At 38.7% G+C, this 18,504-nt stretch overlaps 2 protein-coding genes across 6 annotated transcripts; one reads left to right on the top strand and one right to left on the bottom strand.

The window, feature by feature from the left end:
* Positions 1 to 1,913: 1,913 nt before the first annotated feature.
* LOC105691340 (sodium/potassium/calcium exchanger 4) lies at positions 1,914 to 11,463 on the bottom strand. 4 transcript variants are annotated; one of them, XM_020855450.2, is made up of 9 exons: positions 9,585 to 9,887; positions 9,128 to 9,309; positions 5,723 to 5,896; positions 4,909 to 5,096; positions 4,095 to 4,332; positions 3,689 to 3,823; positions 3,152 to 3,367; positions 2,961 to 3,062; positions 1,914 to 2,783 (listed from the first exon to the last, which is right to left on the bottom strand). In XM_020855450.2, the coding sequence occupies exons 2-9, from the start codon at positions 9,138 to 9,140 to the stop codon at positions 2,440 to 2,442; spliced, it is 1,410 nt and encodes a 469-aa protein (XP_020711109.2). In that variant the 5' UTR covers positions 9,141 to 9,309; positions 9,585 to 9,887; the 3' UTR covers positions 1,914 to 2,439. The 4 variants fall into 4 exon arrangements, with proteins under 4 accessions (XP_020711109.2, XP_048513564.1, XP_012265169.2 ...); XM_048657607.1 differs by lacking the exons at positions 9,128 to 9,309; positions 9,585 to 9,887 and adding an exon at positions 11,171 to 11,463; XM_012409746.3 differs by lacking the exon at positions 9,128 to 9,309.
* Positions 11,464 to 12,724: 1,261 nt separating this feature from the next.
* Positions 12,725 to 18,305, top strand: LOC105691331 (sodium/potassium/calcium exchanger 3-like). Of its 2 annotated transcripts, none has more exons than XM_012409732.3 (9): positions 12,725 to 12,996; positions 15,597 to 15,818; positions 16,133 to 16,320; positions 16,412 to 16,559; positions 17,017 to 17,121; positions 17,276 to 17,329; positions 17,408 to 17,620; positions 17,688 to 17,789; positions 17,860 to 18,305. In XM_012409732.3, the coding sequence occupies exons 1-9, from the start codon at positions 12,861 to 12,863 to the stop codon at positions 18,192 to 18,194; spliced, it is 1,503 nt and encodes a 500-aa protein (XP_012265155.2). In that variant the 5' UTR covers positions 12,725 to 12,860; the 3' UTR covers positions 18,195 to 18,305. The 2 variants fall into 2 exon arrangements, with proteins under 2 accessions (XP_012265155.2, XP_020711088.2); XM_020855429.2 differs by lacking the exon at positions 12,725 to 12,996 and adding an exon at positions 14,650 to 15,316.
* Positions 18,306 to 18,504: the final 199 nt, after the last annotated feature.

Raw genomic sequence — 18,504 nt, 5'->3', positions numbered from 1 at the left:
TTTAATGTCAGTGCGCGATGGTTGTTGAATTAATTGAGAATCGTGGATCACATAATAAAACTGCAGTTGCTTTTCAGTAATCAAACAAATTAGTTGGAAAATGTATGAGAAAATGAATTCTTCCACTCTCTAGGCGACGATAATTCAATCTCGGCGTACTGCCATTCGATTACCAGTATAGCAATGAGCGTGGGTAGTACTTGTATAACTTGATCGTATTAACATTTCATTTGTTCCCTTTTTTCTCATTTTTTTTCTCTCTTAAGCTTACTTAGCCAATTTTCGCGAAATTACCCAGTCGTCATCTCTATAGATTTGAATGTTAAAATTATTCTACTTCTTCTTTTCGCAGATGCTCCAGACCTTGATCATTTCGCATTATTATCCACTCTTTCGGTTCTAATAATATTTCATTTCGTGTTCTCATTTATTTACTCTCATTCCTCTTCACGTATCTCTCCTCATATTCGTCTATCTCGTTCTCTCATTGTAGCGTTGCCCTGCCCCGCGAAAAGGAGCTTCCAGACAAACTGACGCCAGAGAAATTGAATGAACGAAGAAATTCTAGGGGCCGACTCTACTGTTGTTGTTCTCCTGTTTTCCGAGCAGCAGAAGGCGACTTCGTCAAGGCCGTGTGCTGATACTCGAAACTGGATAAAACAAAGTATATTTCTCGTCCCAGATCCCAAAGGACGAGATGTGGACGCAATTTTTCGTATAGGCTTCTTGCAGTGCGTATTTTTTTTTTTTTTTAATTTTTGTTCCTCAATGATCAAAAACAGGTCTATGATAAAATGAGCTTAAAACTTGTTGTAAAAAAAACAAAAAAAATGTCCAATCGAAATTTTACCGTGCGTGAATTGTTGCATCAGCTAAACCGATTGACTGTTCAAATTATCCACGTTGAATTCTTCATCGTGGATAATTATACAATCCCGATCGTCTCTTGGAGACTAAATTAATTGTCTAAACGATATTTTCTGATGATATATGTATGCGGTATGAAATATCGTGTTGGCTGTTAATAAGATTTATCAGTGACAAGATTCCGAATCCCGTTTACAAGATTCCACATGCTTGACACAGTTTCCGAAAGACGAAAGTCACGCTCGATAATTATTCACATCAACGGGTTTCACATAATTTGACAACAAACGTTCGCGACTGTCCCTAATTTTATAACATTGTATTAAAAATTCATTGAAAAATTAACGAAACAGCGCTGTAGAGTGGCATTATATTGTAATCAGTGTTAAAAAGGGAAGAAGATTAAAAAAAAAAAATATTTTAACATCAGGTTAATCACCACGCTGCAATAACGACTGACATAAGAGAGAAAAGAGGAGGTAGTATTTCCATGTACATCGGAAATGCACGGAGACACACAATCGGCATCGGAGAGTGTTGAAAGTCACGATTCGAGTAGCTCCTGAAGCGGAAGATATTCTAAATCACATGAAAATTTCAATCCTCGAATATTGATCGGGGATGATCGATCGACGTGAATTTTTTACACTGCATCACATTCAAATTATTATATACCCCACCATTCCTACGATCTATGTATAGCCTGAATTTTCTCCTCCACAATAGTTTGGTTTTTTCTGTCTTTTTTTTTCCTCTCTACATACACAGGTATAGAAATCTATACATATGTACATACCTATGGTACATACTTCCTACAGAATCTACCTTATTAGATTTTCAGTGCGCTCTGTACTCTTTTCCCCCTGGTCTGTATGTTCCTTGTCCCATGGAGTTACGCTGACTATAATCTATATCTTCTCCGTCCTCGGAGGATCCCAGTCCACCACTTTATCGTCGCCTGTATACCACGTGGTTGTGTTGGAACGATCGACATATCACAGGAAGTCGGTCTAGCGTGCAGTAGTATGTGATTGTGTAGAAATATATGTCTGTCATATAAACTGTAATTTTAGAATCCCGTGGTGAGCGACATAATACAAATTATTTCGTGTTATCTGTGTTTTTCTTTTTCTTTTTCGTTCTGTTCTTTTCCTTAATTTTTTTTTTTTTTTCAACTCTAAATTATATCTCCTATACCTATAATTATTACAACGGTGTTATGATTTAAAAGTAATGCAATACCTATTAACTCGATATCATACGCTACATGACAGAAGTATAAAATATTGTGTTACGTTATATTTTTTTACCTTTTTTTTTTTTTTTTTTTTTTTTTTTAATTTTTTTATATTTTTTCCTTGCTCTTCGTTTTTTTTTCTTCTTTCTTTTACGTATAACATAATTAAAACTGTACACACAAAAAAAATCTCATGTAGTCAATAATAAGCACCTCCACTTAAAACATTCCCGTCGTATGAGACATATCATTTAGACTTACCCCCGAAGGATTACTATTACATATATGAAAATGAAGTTGATCGACGCGTATTATTATAGAATATATATTTACGATCAATTGACCGTCCTCTGACAGGTGGGTAAGTTCACCCTGAAGAATACGTTGAGCTCGATCAGAGATGCAAGAATCAGGAAGACGGCGTACATGCACAGGCAGGCCCGACCGACCTTCCTGTCTAATTGGAATTTGTTCGACGCAAACGCTATGTAGAGGAGCATCAACGTCGACAGTAATGAAATAGCGCTGTACTCTAGTCCTCCGGAGTTTATACTGATGTAATGTTTTCCAGGTTGCGTTGGAGAGAATGAAGATTTTATCAGCCATGGTAAACCCAGACAGAGAAGGATGTCGAAAGTGTTGGATCCGATGGAATTACTGATGCCCATAGAACCGTGCCCTATGGTAAAATGTGAAATGAGATATCGAAAGAAAAATAAAATAATCGTCATAAAACAAAAGCCGTCACATTTTTTACAACATGAACGGTTAATAACGCTCAAGAGATATGCTCGGTTTTCGCGCGTTGAACTAAATATATAATAATTTTGTTTCATCTACTGGAACAAGAGATTACCTTGCTTGGCGACGATCACGCTCGAAACTGCCTCTGGAACACTGGTTCCTGCGGCAAGGAAAGTAATACCCATCACCGAGTCTGGTATCTTCAGCGTATCCCCTTAAATTGAGATTAGAAAATTCTTGGGTCGTAGATGAGCTATTTCAACTATGGCACGGATAAGATTATGTTCTGAATTATACACCAACCTATTATGGTAATCATCCATGCCACAACGTAGCTCAAAGATCCGATCCATATAATGCACATTAAAAATGTGATTGGAAACCAATTCTTAAAACGAGGCTTCTCGCAATCTGGGATGGTACACATGAAAATCAAATGTATTGGCCATGTTAGAATCCAAGCAGTTTTTCTGATCCAACCACCACGGGCCGGCCACACGAGCAGTTCGTATTGATATTCTGAAGAAAATTTTTTAAAAACAATTACACTCTGTTAAACGATCGTGGTGTTTTATTTGGAAATGAAGCACATCTATAAACGGCGAATAGACGTGCGATCGAAGGCGGACGGTGAAGAAAAAACTTCATCGACGCCATTGTGCTCGTATTTGGCCACGCGAAACGGGCCTATTACAATACCTTGATCATTGTTCAAACCATTGTTAACTTTGTCTATGAAATTTTAGACAATGGGGGTAATTGCTGTAAATTGTTGTAAATTTGAAATAATTTGTTTATCGTCAGGTAGATTAATGTCACGGTAGGATCGGCGTCACTCACCCGGCTCAATATTCTCTTCCTGTGTTTTCGTCCCTCCATTCTGTAGGGGGACTTCGATCGTTGCGATTTGTTCTCCACGGTCGCCTGGTGGTTGAAGTTTATCTGGTCTGGATAAATGAAGTTCTCCAGCGTCTCCTGTTAACAAATTGAATCTTATCATGTCGTTCTATGTAACTTCTATTCTTTGCTCCACCGTAACAAGTTTTCATCCTTCAATTGATTCGCCTATACATTCGTCAAACACTCGACGTAATCAGATATCCGATATTACGTTTTATGTCCCATGATCTATCTCGTCTGACCTACATAACGATTTTTTCCAATTTTTGTTCATCGGAGTGAGTGTTCGTCGGATTAAATAAAATTATTTTTACATCCAATAAATGACTCAGCGTCAGTTAATTACCCGCTGCTATATGACCGTCGTCCGACGAAAGTTGGCTGTTTTTTGTACCAAACCTGGCGCAACGTTGGAAGGACTTGTCCCAGTACATAACAGCAATGTATACGATGTAAAGCAGGACCAACGTCAATGCCTCGTACCACTCGACGCGTTCGTCGTGGATGATGCAAATCAAGATCGCCACGGTAACACCGTAAGCGAGACAATCTCTGCTCACGGGCCACCAGTCCAGAGGAACAACCTGCAAAATTGGTCACGACTTGAGATCAAATATCCGAGATCCACGGCCAATTCGTGTGTGCCGATTTTATATTTTGGTTGTTAAAATTCAGTCGATGCACACCGAGTGTGACGGAGTTTAATATACAATTTTGATACAAGTATTTCTGATCCAATTCTGAGTCCAAACACTCGTTCAGAGGTCTGACTAATAAGGAAGTTGGTATTTTTTCAATCAATGACATCTTTGCAATTTCATAAGAGAGAAAGACGCATCATACGCATTGATGGTAGGTACGTACTTTGAGCTCTTTCTTTATACTTAAACTGTCAATGATAGTTATAATACCGCATATATAGTGTCTTACAATTACCTTGATTGCTGACCAGTTAGGTAAATACTTTCGAAGCAAAACTGATGATGGAATGCCGGTAATTTACCGAGTTCAATAAAAAGGAATAAAAGTAGAAAATAAGGCGTTTGGTCTGTTACTCGAAGAACGCTCAGGGGGTTCTAAGGAATCTGGAAGGACGGATCAAGGGAAGAGGGACGAAGTGTCGGGGGACCGAACGACCCCATACGTAGTACGTTACCCACCATTCCAGCTCCGATTCCACAACAAGCCGGAACCGCAAGGATATTGAAAACGGCTGACCCTACGATGGTTCCCACGCCGATGTCACCCTCAGTGATGAAGGTCCCGATGGCGTTCACGAAAAGCTCAGGAGCGGATGTCGCCGCTGCCATAAACGTAGCACCGGCAACGTCTTTTGACATCGAAAGTGCTGAAACATCAATTGGGACACGAATCGATAACTAGTGGGATTATCGCACAGGCAACTACTGTCCGACATCCTCTTCCCCCGAAGGATTCTCGTATCCCGAAGGATCTTTGTCCAAAATAACATCAGGATTATCGCATCACCGATAAGTCCCTCGTTCCCATGGTGTCTAGATAGAAGGAAGTACATCATCATCGAATGATCAACGTACGGTTTGAACGAAAAATTAGTTTCCGACGAAGACGGCGATCATTATGTTTTTTGATAAAAGACGCGCGCTTGATGTTCGCACGCAGAGAGAATTAGACGTATAAATAATTCCAATTTGCGAAATTGCCACGTTCTTTGCTCACTTCCGTTTCCTATTGTTGAGTTAAAATCGAGTTACCAGATAGCTGAGTAATGAGAGACTTGATATTTTCATCTTACAATTTAATATAAAAGATCGCTTCAACAACTATATAAGTATACCGCTCGCCGCGTTCGATTCATCCATTTTTTATAACGACGACGTTCAACAAAACAATCCAACTGCACTGAACTGAATTTATTATTTACCGCAGGTGATTATGAAAAGATAAATATATGAATATAGCACTCATATGTCTAATATCTACTTTGCGTCTTACCGTGACATATTTTTTCTACTGCAGGTACGAAAAACTTCTCGCATACTACTGCTAAAGCGATGAAAAGGTACAGGGACACGATAACGTGAACAACCACCGCTCCATCTTGTCGCTGCTTCTCGTCGAAGATGTCATGTGGGAAGTCTTCGATTGCAGGTGGTGTGCAATTGATACCTGAAAATCGATCACAACATTTTTTCAACAAACTTCCTACAGTCATAGCAGAGGACAAAAAATATGAAAAAAAAATTCACAAATTTACAACCGAGCAAATCCCATCACTTTGTAACGTGAGGGACCCGGATCGCCGAAGTATGCAAGAACAATCATGGAGGAAATTTCGTTATTTGAACATCGATACGTCGCTTGAAGAAGAAGAGAAAGCACAGTTTGTTTTTGATTAAATATAAAAAAATACTGTTAGTCACCTGGATTATTCTGTCGGTCGTTTGACGTAGATTTTCCGGAATATAAGGACAATTATCCGCTGTACTTTTTGTGAAATTATTATACGACCGTCTCAAGCTGCACGAAATACCTATTCTCCCCATATAGCGCAGCGTAGGTATACGTGACTCCTTGTTGGGCACATACTTGTATTCGCCAATTGAACGAATGGACTTACATTTTCCATATACTAATTGTGTTCTACCATAGTTTCTACTGCCTGTCGCCTATCGTATATTGTATATTCTCAAAGGAACGACCACATCGCTGCTGCTAGCGTATCTACTACGTACCTTCAAAACTGTTTCAACTGTTTGATTCTTTATCACTATCGCGGTTATCTCATTAACTTATCGTATGAACTTTACAGAGATACACGTAATGATCGGAAATCTCACGCAGTGTGAGACTCTCGTAATCCGATTTTAATCACCGAATCATTGCCGAATTTGCCGATACCACATTAAAACATGTGTCATACTCATGCGTTGCAACTACGAATGGAAAAAAAGGATTCCTATGCAATTGCAACGATTGTGGAAAAATACAGAAATTTATATGGTCATAATACATATCGGCGTCGATTAAATCCTCTCTTAAATTTATCGTTCTAGGCTTTATACGCTATACAGATGGAACATTTATATGTATATACGGCGACGTACGTCGTACCGCGATCGAAGTGATTCAACAATGAAAACGTTGTATCAATGGGTACAGGATAACAAAGCTAGCGAGTCGTGGTGGTAATTGCATAAAAGTTTCCTACAGAGGTTCACTCAATTCATATGTTAAAATTGTACGAAAAGGAAAGTTATGTGCAGTTTCTTTATCCCATTGTGAAATTCAATATGTATACCTATACACGTAGAACCGCCGAGTCTGCAGTCATCGGAAAGTCAAATTTTTCAAATATCGATGGTTCATGTAAGCATTTTTTCGTGAACCTCAGGCATGGTTGCCAAAGTACACCGGAACAATAGTTTGTGTACCGTAGACCATATCCTGGTAAACTTTGGTGCCTGTACCAGAGGCTCGCAAAAAAAAGGTCTGAAATTGTAGACGGTCATCCTACTGCGTACGGTAGGTATGGTACAATTTTTATTTTATCGTAGTACTCAGTAGCCCATGGCCGCCGCGGTTTCATCGGAAACATCGCTGTTCACTAAGTAATTATAATATTGTTAACAGCCGAGTTCGGTCCATGTTCCGGATGCACCACTCCCAGCTCACCGCGGAGTCGTAAAATATCACGTTTTACGTAACCCCATAAGCATTAAACGCTTTGAATAGATTGTTATCGTCTGATAACTAAACCCGATACATAACTTTTCGTCTACCGGCTTAAGAAGTCTTGCAGGGCACCGAAACTCAGAATGTGAAGGTTCTTCACGGCCCTGATTAACTGTACAACAGTGAGTCGTGTAAATAAAATTATTCCAACTAATCGTAAGTCGATCTATGCAATGGCCATTTTTTCACGATAATATGTAGGAATAAAATATATAATTTCGCAAGTCGAACATATTGGCACGAAAAGATTTCGTTGTGAAATAAATATACGTGTGAAAGAAAACAAGAAAGAAAAAAGAATCATCGAGATGCGAGGGGTGCAGATTGAGAGATGAAGATAGATGAGACAAATATGAGTTGGGAGGTAGTGCCGTTACTGCTGCTGCAGGAGTTGTCGTGGAAATTGGACTGGGTTGAACGAATGGATAAACAATAAGTAAATAATAACTACGTCGGCGATTTCAGTTGGTTGTGCGCCCGGTTGTGGTCGCGGGCTTTGCTGCAGCACGTCTGCGTGCGAATGCGTACGCGCAAGTGTAAGTGCGAGGCATAAGTAGGTACGTGGATATGTGATGTATAGACGACTTGTGTAGGTTATACCTACATGACTGATGTGACTTCCTACCGATTAAGCAACCTAAAGAAGTTAAATTGCTCTCATTCAACCGAGCATAGTAGATGCCATTCATGTCTAATGTACGCCGCATGAAGTGTAGGTATAGTATAACACGTAACACATAACACCATCGCTCTCAACTCGCGCGCCTGACAATCCCTCGGTCCTCCCTTCTTAATTAACAATCTTAAGTAATTCTTAATCGTGCTCTATTAATCGTTTAATAGACCTAATTATAACGAGGTTTCTGGCTTAAGGACGATAATAATTGACTAATTAGCAATTTTATTTTATTAGATTTTTTTCCAGAATTTATCCCCCCTTTGGTGTATCCACCACCTGGTTCGTATACCATGAATTTCCAACGATTTACGAGAATTTATAACCATTTCAAAACTCCTTCAATTATTTCAATCTTTATTAGAATTTATTCATTTCAATTCCCTTTCTTCGATTGTCTTATATGGAGCATTTACCTTGAGTTTGTGCAACGGTTCAAACGTACCGGCCGACTTTGATGCTGAAATCAATTAACGATTCAACGAAGATGTCTTCCCAGATCATTATTATTGTCATCACCCATAGAATCGCAACTTTTACGCGATTTCGACGCTGTATAATTTTTTATGGCGAATACACAGAATATGCGGTATTATGTATTAGAAGGACATAGCAATAAGGCAGTAGTTCGATTTTCAAGTATCATCCATAGAGTCTGATCTCTCACACGATCTTCGTGAGAAGATTGACGAAATTTGTCAAAATTCGAAGCATCGAACAATCAACGAAAAAATGCACAATTTTCTTTTCAAGCGGTTAGTAAGTACATTTAAAAAATTTTGACAATGGTTGAAAGTTAAGAAAAAGATCGAGATGAGGATTATTCACGATATTAATAAAATGGCGAATAAATTTAGTCAGATATGTAGCTTCGAGCATCACTTATACACAATAAATTGTAACAGGTCTGTGAAAGGAAAAAAAAAAGAAATCGATCGAGCAAATTTTTATGCGTGGTTTAAAAAAAAATTTTTTTGCTTAGCCCTTACCAATTTTACCCATTTGACTAGATTAATTCTCGCTGAAACTAGAAAATCGTCTTCTGCCTCGTCCTACGATGGCGTTCGAAATCGTATAGCTTGAAAATCGCAGACAATCGTAACTCGTGTGGTTCGTCGAAAACACTTTGTTGATCACAATCTTTTTCCTCATCGATCAGATCGTTTACTCGCTTATTGTTTCCAAGTAGGTACAGCACATGATAGAACCAAACGAGAAACAATCAGCGGCGCAGGTTAATTTGATGTTCGTATTCCTCTCTGTGCAACGATCGCGTTGCCGTCCCGGTTGAATTTGATGACACGCGAAATTGAAAATAATATTAAAAAAAAAAAAACCAAAAAACTCTTCACCACTAATTTTTGCAGGATCTTATATTAAACATTTTCTTTCTAGCCCAGCTGAAGATTGTTACGTAATATTATTCTTAAAAAAGTTCGAACCAACCTCCTCCTAGGTCAGACGTATCCATGTTGTCAATCTCGTTGTCACACACATACTACATTAACAATTATTTCGAACTCCGACATCGTTTGTTGAATCGTCTGCCCCTCCCAACGAACGCATTGGTCGACTCGATTCAATACTACACAAACTTTTACACTGCCATAGAAAACATGAAACTGCTCTGTCACATTATTAGATACATGCTAACTAGCCGACTCGGCACCGCGAACACCCACCACTATTCCAAATGATATACCTACTCTGACAAACGAAACTTGACCAAACCTCGGCTACAAACAACTATCCTCAATCTTATTTCCTTTCCTTCTTCCCAGCTCTTGAACGCGTTGAGAATACGAAGAATACAAGAGGTATTATTGAACTCCGCAAGATGTAGGAGGATCACCACCTACACTCCATCATCTCCCTACGTCTGTACGATAAGCGCAAAAAGTCTAGGTTGAGATATACAATTAATAATTGGAATAGGAATGTTATTGAACCTTAAATCAATCGTCGACCCATTCCAATAGTTTTACGTTCATAAAATGATCTAATTTTCGACCATTTGAATTGCGCTGAAAAAAAAACAATCTCGATCATGTGTACATGTGGCCATTTTTGAGTTGGGCACAAATTTTTCTGGACCGTTCAATAGATATGAAACTTTTTTTCACATTGAATCGACGCATGACCAATGACCACTAAAATTCGATCCTGGAAACAAAGGAAATGAGTTTAAAGCCTGCATACGGTCTAGAGTACGAAAGTCAGATGAATTTGATCGTTCGCTACTTCGGAACAACGCGCATACGCATGTAGGCGAGGCGGAAAAAATTCGATAACGGTCTCATCGATCTGTGGAATGAATCAAGTTTTCATGAGAGTAGAGAAAAAAGTTTGGAAATCCAGCAACTTTCGTTATAGTACTTCGTATGAGTACAACTTTACAGCTTCTTTCGATCCAGATGACCCTGGTGACCCCGGTGATCCATTAAAATTCGATTGTGCACTTCGTTCTCGATCCTTCGAGCTTTCAACCTTTCGAGCTTTCTCGAAATTCAAAATCATATCGTAGCAATGACGTTCGAGAACTGCCGGCCCAAATCTACCAAGCATAGTGCAGACTGTAGGGTGGGACATGGCGGGACTCTAAAATATAATAGTACATACAAATTCGATGACTCTGACGCTGCGTATGCACGTCACTTCAAAACACTCTACAGTAGGCACGAAACGAACGCATCTCGAATTGACACGTGGTCATACGATTCATTCGCTGCTCCGTCATCATGCACTCGGCTGTCCGACAATGAGTATAACCACCCTAAATTCACAACCAGAGGGGTCAGGCCAACAAAAGAAGATGATATCCACTCGTCAAACATTGTCCTGACGTACATTCCTTCAACGTGTCACTCGCACGAAAGATATCATGTAGATCTCATGTAGGTATATTATCGAGCGAAGAGAATTGAAGGAAAGGCAAAAGAAACCCAGCCACAGGAGTTTCGTAAATTTCTCCCTGACCTTATTTTCAGTTCATTGGTTATTAATTTTTTTCTGTTTTTTTTTTAATAACTTACCATTGTTTCGTGTATGAGGAAGACAGGCCATTACATTTACATGACATCTCAAGTGACAAATTCGTTATGAGAAGTATGGCCATTTGCTCCTCTGTTTTTTTCTCTCTCTTCAGTCGGTTGTAATTTACAGGTGTCAAATCCCCGTTCACTTCATCCCTGACGGTTGAGACTGTAAATACAACGTTGCAATCGGAGTCACACATAATCTGAGTCGATCACCAACGCATAGGTAGTACACTGCTTCACTGTATTATCAGTAATCGAGCCGTGTCTTCAACATTCAGCAAGATAATCGCGAAAAGTACACAAAATGTGCAACTTTCTCGGTCGCACTCTTTCGCGGCTGCTCGATCATTCAATAATCAGTTCGAATAACCACCCGGCTCGTAAGTCACTTCTTTTTTTTTTTTTTTTATAACGAAAGGAAGAAAAATTGATTTTTTAGTAACACTTGATTGCGGGCAACGGCAAATAACAGCTGCGACAGATACGATGCACGTACATAGACGTGGGTATTATATTGAAACGATGACAAAGAAAATAATGAAAATAAAACGAAATAAAAGTAAAAATAAAATAAAGAGTTGTCTCGACGCAAGCAGAGGGTCAGACGTAAATTGAATTATATTCTACGGGGGGCAACGAATTCAACTGATTCCATCTCGCCTTACAACTATTATAATAGGAGAATGTTTTTATAACCTCGGCCTTTAAGGGCCTCATAAAATGCTTCATATGCAATTAATCGCTTCAACTATCTGTTGTACGCATGTCATATGTGGACCGCCATGAAATAACGCATAACATATATGGAACAGAGGTCGGATCGCTATAATTCGCACCGTGATGTGAAGTTACAAAATATTATCATTCGTTGTTCAACGATAATTTCTTTACAATTTCACGTATGTGATAAAATTGCAGAGAATAGGCAAGCCAAGGGATAATGTCTGTCGCATCTACACAGGTAAGTAAAGCAAGATTCTCATAAGCTGAGAGGATCGCGAGTACATTATCGCTCCTATCTTCTCTACGGTGTTTTTATTATTCCTTTCAGATAAAAAGGTTTACCCTTTCCAAATACCATGCACCTCCTCACAGGTTTATAAACTTTCCACGGTGAAAAGGTGGAAAAAAACCTCCGCACAAGAATTCTTCTGCCGGACATACCTCAGTACACTGGCCTTCTCATATATGTATTTCAAGGTATCGATTCCATATACATAACTATATTATATGATATTATATACATACGAGAAAATTCTACCCCATTTCATTTTTAGTCTTGCACGTGGCTGACCTGCACGTTTTTAGAGCACGTGTTAGTCTCGTATCTTTTTTGTATAAGACAGTTGTGAAAAATGGCACGTGGCTGATCATTCTAGAGATCAACTATAAGGAGGTTTCCTGACAGTGAGCAAAATATGTAAGAAACTATATGTAGGAGCAAATATTTTCCAGTTTATCATCTCAAATAAATGGCTCATCCTGCGTGGTATCTTATCGCGCAGATAGTGCCCACATATTCAAAGGTATTATTGAACAGGTACCGAAGTATCGGCTACCAGTATCAGAAGCAAAGTCGATTAGTCAGCAACAAATTTGAGATCAAAGGGAACGCAGGAGATAGATAATTTGATTTGAATATTTCAGCGCGAGAAAAAAACTGAAAGACAAGAACCGAAAGAATATGGCGAGGAGGCACAGACACATGGTAGGGTTCAGAATACTCTTGGTACTTGTAATTCCGGCGATGTATTTTCTTTGCGTTAGCATATCACGTCTCATCGCTACGGATCCAGCCCAGCAAAATCAAAATAGTATGGGTGAGTGCGTTTATAATTAATTATCTCATAAATGTTAATTAGACGCTTCGACGAGCCCCCCCAGGTATCACGTTCAAAAATTAAAGAGGATATGTTTGTACGTCATAAACCCGACGGCTTATTTCGCGACTGAAATCCAATGTAATTGTCAGATATCCTACCCTGATCATGTACAACTATCTGCAGACTAATCTCCGAATGATATCGGAATTGACGTATTTTTCAAAATAAGAAATGAAAGAAAAAACGTACCGTGAAATAGTCAAATATCGCTCGAGAAACGAAACTGAATTAGATTCCGATATACGGTAATCTCTCAACCGGCTCTTCTGGATTAATGAAAATTTACGAGTGGAGAGTCCGATGACAATGATTTAGCGGTTGCCGTAAGGCTCTACATATTCTCTAAGGTATCGGAAAAGTCCAGAAGGGCGGAGATAATAATAATATACTGCGAATTCACTATCTGAGAAGATGAACATCTTATCTCCCCTTTAACACCTTCCGTGACACGTGTATAGGTACATATGTTTTCATTCACACGTGAGTCAAGAAGATTCTAAAATAAAAAAATTTCAAGTTTTTTTTCGTTTCACGTCCCTCATCAAAACTGTTCGAAAATGGTTGGGAATTGCATAATAAGTATTGCTGAGTTTAGTAGAGGTCATTTTAGGGTGAAGAGAGTTGAAGAAGAATTTATTTTGCATTTTTTTTCCAAGCCTACAGAAAGTTGTAAAATCGGCTGAAAAATGTAAAACGAGGGGGTTTCAATGGGTAAAAGTGGTCACAAATAGTTGTGAATCTCATAATAAATATAGCGAAGCTTGATAAAGGTTCATTTATCATTAAGAGAGTTTCAATAAATAGTGTACAAGTAATGCTGAGTTATTGTGAGGTATTAGGTGGTGGTCGGGTAGCAAAGACCAATAGGTGTAATAATGAGCCCGGCGGGCTCGCACTCGCTATTTCATTTTTGGTTGGTTTTACAAAGAATGTGGAAGTTTGGAATTAAATCTTATTTTCGCGTTGTCCGTCGCATTATTATTTGCAATAACTGTACAATGCATTTTGAGGTTATTATTATCGTTATTATTAATATTTGGTGGAGGGCGTAAAACGAAAAAGATCCAAATTTCATTTTTCACACGTTCAGAAAACATTTTAGTCACACTTCCCCCCACCCTACCCCCTCAACCTTCGCTAGCACTATTTTCTGTTGTATGACTATCGATTGCATTGCGTCAGTTCTGCAAATATATTGAGTTCAGGTGTCGCAGCTCTTGTACAATTTGAAAGAAAAATATCTGCTGGATCTATATAGAAAACGTAGGTATGGGAAGTGTTTGATCTACTGAAAATCTATTGGAGAAACCTTTTTTCAATAAATATGTACACTGCGGCGGGTATAATCTGTTAAGCTTATAAGAATTAGTCGATAGAAAAAGCAATGTCCAAACAGTAAATATACTATGTACTTATTTTATCTATTCACTAGAGACTATGTTATTATATTTACCACGCTTCAATTTATTTTAAGAAGTACACCAAAGATGCGTCGCGGATCGGATCGTCCAGGATCGGTATTAACACAATCACTATCTTAAATCAAGCTGTTATACTTTTTACCCGCACTCTATCAGATTAAAAAATCTCATCGATACAAACATGAAGGAAAAGGAGAAAAATCGTGGAGTTTCTATAAAATCATAGTAATATGATCGATATCCTTATCTGCAGTGTTTATAACGAAACATAGTGCAATTTTCGTTATCTCTACTTTTTCTTTCGCTGCATGATTATATCAGAAATCAAACATTGAACGGTAATCAATGAATTATCGACAATTCAGAGTTTCAAAGCCGCCAATAAATGATTACTGTATATCTGTAATATGATCTTAATGCAAGAATAATTCTTCCCGCATCTTGCGACACAGCTTTAAACTCGGCTTCAAACGTGTACCGAGATAACGGGCAAATTTTCATACGAACTCTCCGGCCATACAAAATCATTGAAGTAATAATTAACCGAGCCGCGATCGTGGTTTTGAGAGGTGATTTTGAGTGATAGATAATTAGGGATGATAAAAGCTCGTCGTTACTGCAGACGGGCGTCGATCCTTTACTTCTACTTGCTTTACGCTGCGGCATATCGTGCAGAAAGAGAAGAAACGACCGATTCGCAAGTAGTCGTCGGTTCACCGTCAGGCGATCGTGGGCAGCCCGAACGTGTTAATTAAGTTCAGTTGAAGAAAATAAGAGCACTGTTGCGCGGTACCAAATTGCCTAGAAGAAGGGGTGGGAGTTAATGGGTAGGACACGTAAGTTGTAACGCGGATGTCACAACAGAGGCGTTTAAGACAATAGCAGTCTTATCATTTAATCCATCCAATAATTCGGCATCGCCCACAGCGATTTTTATTAAGTATCACCCCAAAATTTGCAGTCTCTCTCTGAAAAGTTCAATCCTCAGTTATTGGATTCTAAAGAATTCTTGTACCATGTAATATAAAGGCTGCGTAACGGTACTTGGAGAATAATCAATCGAATACTACAGTCTCCCATGAGTCTTCGTGAGTACATCTTGGTTTTATTTTTTAGGGTTGCGAAAGCTCCTTTGGTTACCAGAAGCGGATCTTAAACCAAAAGCTAGAAACTGTTCCCCTCCAGCCATCCAGGATTTTCCGGGGGACGGTTTCACACAGGAGCAACGGCAGCGCGGTTTCATCGTAATCCACTTTGCGATCGCTTCTTATCTCTTTTTACTCCTGGCAATTGTCTGTGATGACTTCTTCGTGCCTTCGATAAAAATGATATGCGACAGTTAGTGATTGATTATGCAATTGCACTCGTAATAATCACTCGTAATCTATGCACTTTAATCTATACGAAAAAAAGGAAAGAAAAAAATTCGCCGATTAATCAAGACGGTTATTTCAATAGTCAATCAAATCGCCGCATGTAACTACACCTCGTAATTGGCATAATTGCATGAATTACCATTGAATTTTTATCACACTAAACCAGAACTCAATTCAACGATAATTAAATTCATTGAATATTCAGTTATCCAATTTCCATAACTAATTAGAATAGCAATCACCACCATTAATAGTGCATTAAAAATTTTATCGCAGAACTAGGAATGACCGAGGATGTCGCCGGCGCTACTTTTATGGCTGCTGCTACTTCCAGCCCTGAATTGTTCATCAACATAGTCGGAACATTCATCACGCAGGGTGATCTTGGCGTTGGAACAATCGTTGGATCCGCAGTCTTCAATATTCTCGCGGTACCCGCTTGCTGCGGCCTTTTTGCCACCCAGGTCTGCTAGATTCACATTCAATCAAGACCGATTCGGAGAAAGCATGAGTGACAACTCTTGTGCAAAAAAAAATTAAAAAATGATATTTCAGATCTTGGACCTTGACTGGTGGCCCGTGAGTCGAGATTGCTTGGCCTACGCAATCACCGTAGTACTTTTAATCCTGACCCTTCATGATGGTCGGGTTGAATGGTACGAGGCTCTGATTCTAGTTATCTCATATATCCTTTACATTCTTGGTGAGTTCGAGTTCAGGCGTAATTTTTCATCGGAATCCTGCTATGGAAATATTCTTGAAGAATCTGTAAATTACATCAAATAAAGGGGCGAGATATCGTTGATATGCGATTAAGCAGAAAAGCAACGTCCTTGTAGTAAATACAGATAATGTGTCAACGATCGGAAAAAAAACAACGTTTTGACAATTAGAACACTTACGCCGTATGTATTTTCACGCGCGTATCGATTTTATGAGAACTTTTTTGCTCCCTTTATTGCCTTAACAATTTTATCACGTTAGCTTTGCAGATCGATATTACTTGGCCAATTCAAGTTCGCCATACATTTAAAAAATTACATATTCATTATTCTCCTGGGATATGTTTGATTATTGAAAGTGATTTCTCGTTTAAAGTTGCTTCTGTCCTAAGAAGTATGAGATTGATTCATACATTTTGGTGATATTATTTGTCGCAGCAATGGTATTCAATCGCCGCCTCGGTAACTTCACGAAAAGATTATTCGGGAAGAAAGCAATGTACAAAAACATATCCGAAGATTGTCCACTGCTATTGACGACAGGTGAATAAATTTTTTATAAATAATCAGTTATTTGTATTTCTGTTTACGCAGAAATACGAATAGGTACGTACGTATGTACACTGCGACTCGTACGTATTTTTAAACAACGTTTTATTTTGATCTAATAGACAATGGTTTTTTTTCAATCTAATAGAGAAGGCTGATAAGGTCAGCGCTTTAATTTACGCTATGGACGAGGATGATAGTGGTAAGATATAAATTTGACAGAATACTATCGCTAATTTTAATGACTCGTAAATTAAAGAATAATCTTTTTGTTGCACAGAGGACGACATAGTGAATTTAATACAATGGCCTGAGGCTGGATGGGAGAAGGTCTGGTGGCTTCTTACGTGGCCCATCAACCTGCTGCTCCTAATTACGGTTCCTGATTGCAGGCGACGTACCTTGAAGTCTTGGTACCCCATCACCTTTGGCATGTGTATCGTCTGGATCGCTTCTATGTCATACATCGTATCATGGATTATAACGATTATTGGTAAGAGGTCATCTCGTAATACATAATTCCGTTAAAAAAAATATATAGATTCATTTGATACGCATAGGCGATACTTTGAAAATACCCGATTCTGTGATGGGGTTGACTTTTTTGGCCGCTGGAATGAGCGTACCTGAAGCGGTTTCGAGTGTGATCGTAACAAATCAAGGTATGACTGTTAAAGACTGATATTGAATTAGAAGCCATAACACGTAAATCTTTTTTTATCTTTATTGTAGGTCACGGATCAATGGGAATAAGCAATTCGATTGGATCAAACATCTTCGATGTGCTTCTTTGCCTCGGTCTGCCTTGGTTCGTAAAGGCGGCTTTTTTGCCGCAATTCACCGACGACTACTCCGTAAAAATAAACTCTGAAGGTCTGGTCTACAGTTCGGTTTCTCTTTTCTCCACGTTACTTTTACTCTACGGAGCTTTCCTATTCAATAAATTTAAGCTCGATGCCAAGGTTGGCATCTACTGTCTCACAATGTATGCTGCCTTTTTAATTCTCGCATCTCTTATCGAACTCAATGTATTTTTCACCGTGAATTTGCCCACATGTGTTCACTGACCCTCAAAATACTTAGGTGAAAATACTCAATTATCTTATTTGCAATAATATTGTGTTTAATTAATTTGTATTGTTTTGTATTGTGAAATACATTTTGTATCGTATAGTCAATGCCCTGCGTGGTATCTGTATCCCCAGTATCGCGCCAGTTTTGCTGAAGGCATTGAATTAGTGCTATAAAAGTTGATACGGTCGGGTAATTATTGATTAAAAGCAAATTAGCCTGAACGATCAACTCTTCGAGGATTCAAATAAAGTTGAAATCCCCCGTGAATCTTCCCATGGCCGGTATCTACCCTATCTACGGACG

This window comes from Athalia rosae, chromosome 1 (assembly GCF_917208135.1).
Source record: "Athalia rosae chromosome 1, iyAthRosa1.1, whole genome shotgun sequence".
NCBI classification, from domain to species: domain Eukaryota; kingdom Metazoa; phylum Arthropoda; class Insecta; order Hymenoptera; family Athaliidae; genus Athalia; species Athalia rosae.
The sequence above is the reverse complement of the archived record's forward strand: the minus strand, read 5'-3'. Positions and strand labels throughout refer to the sequence as shown.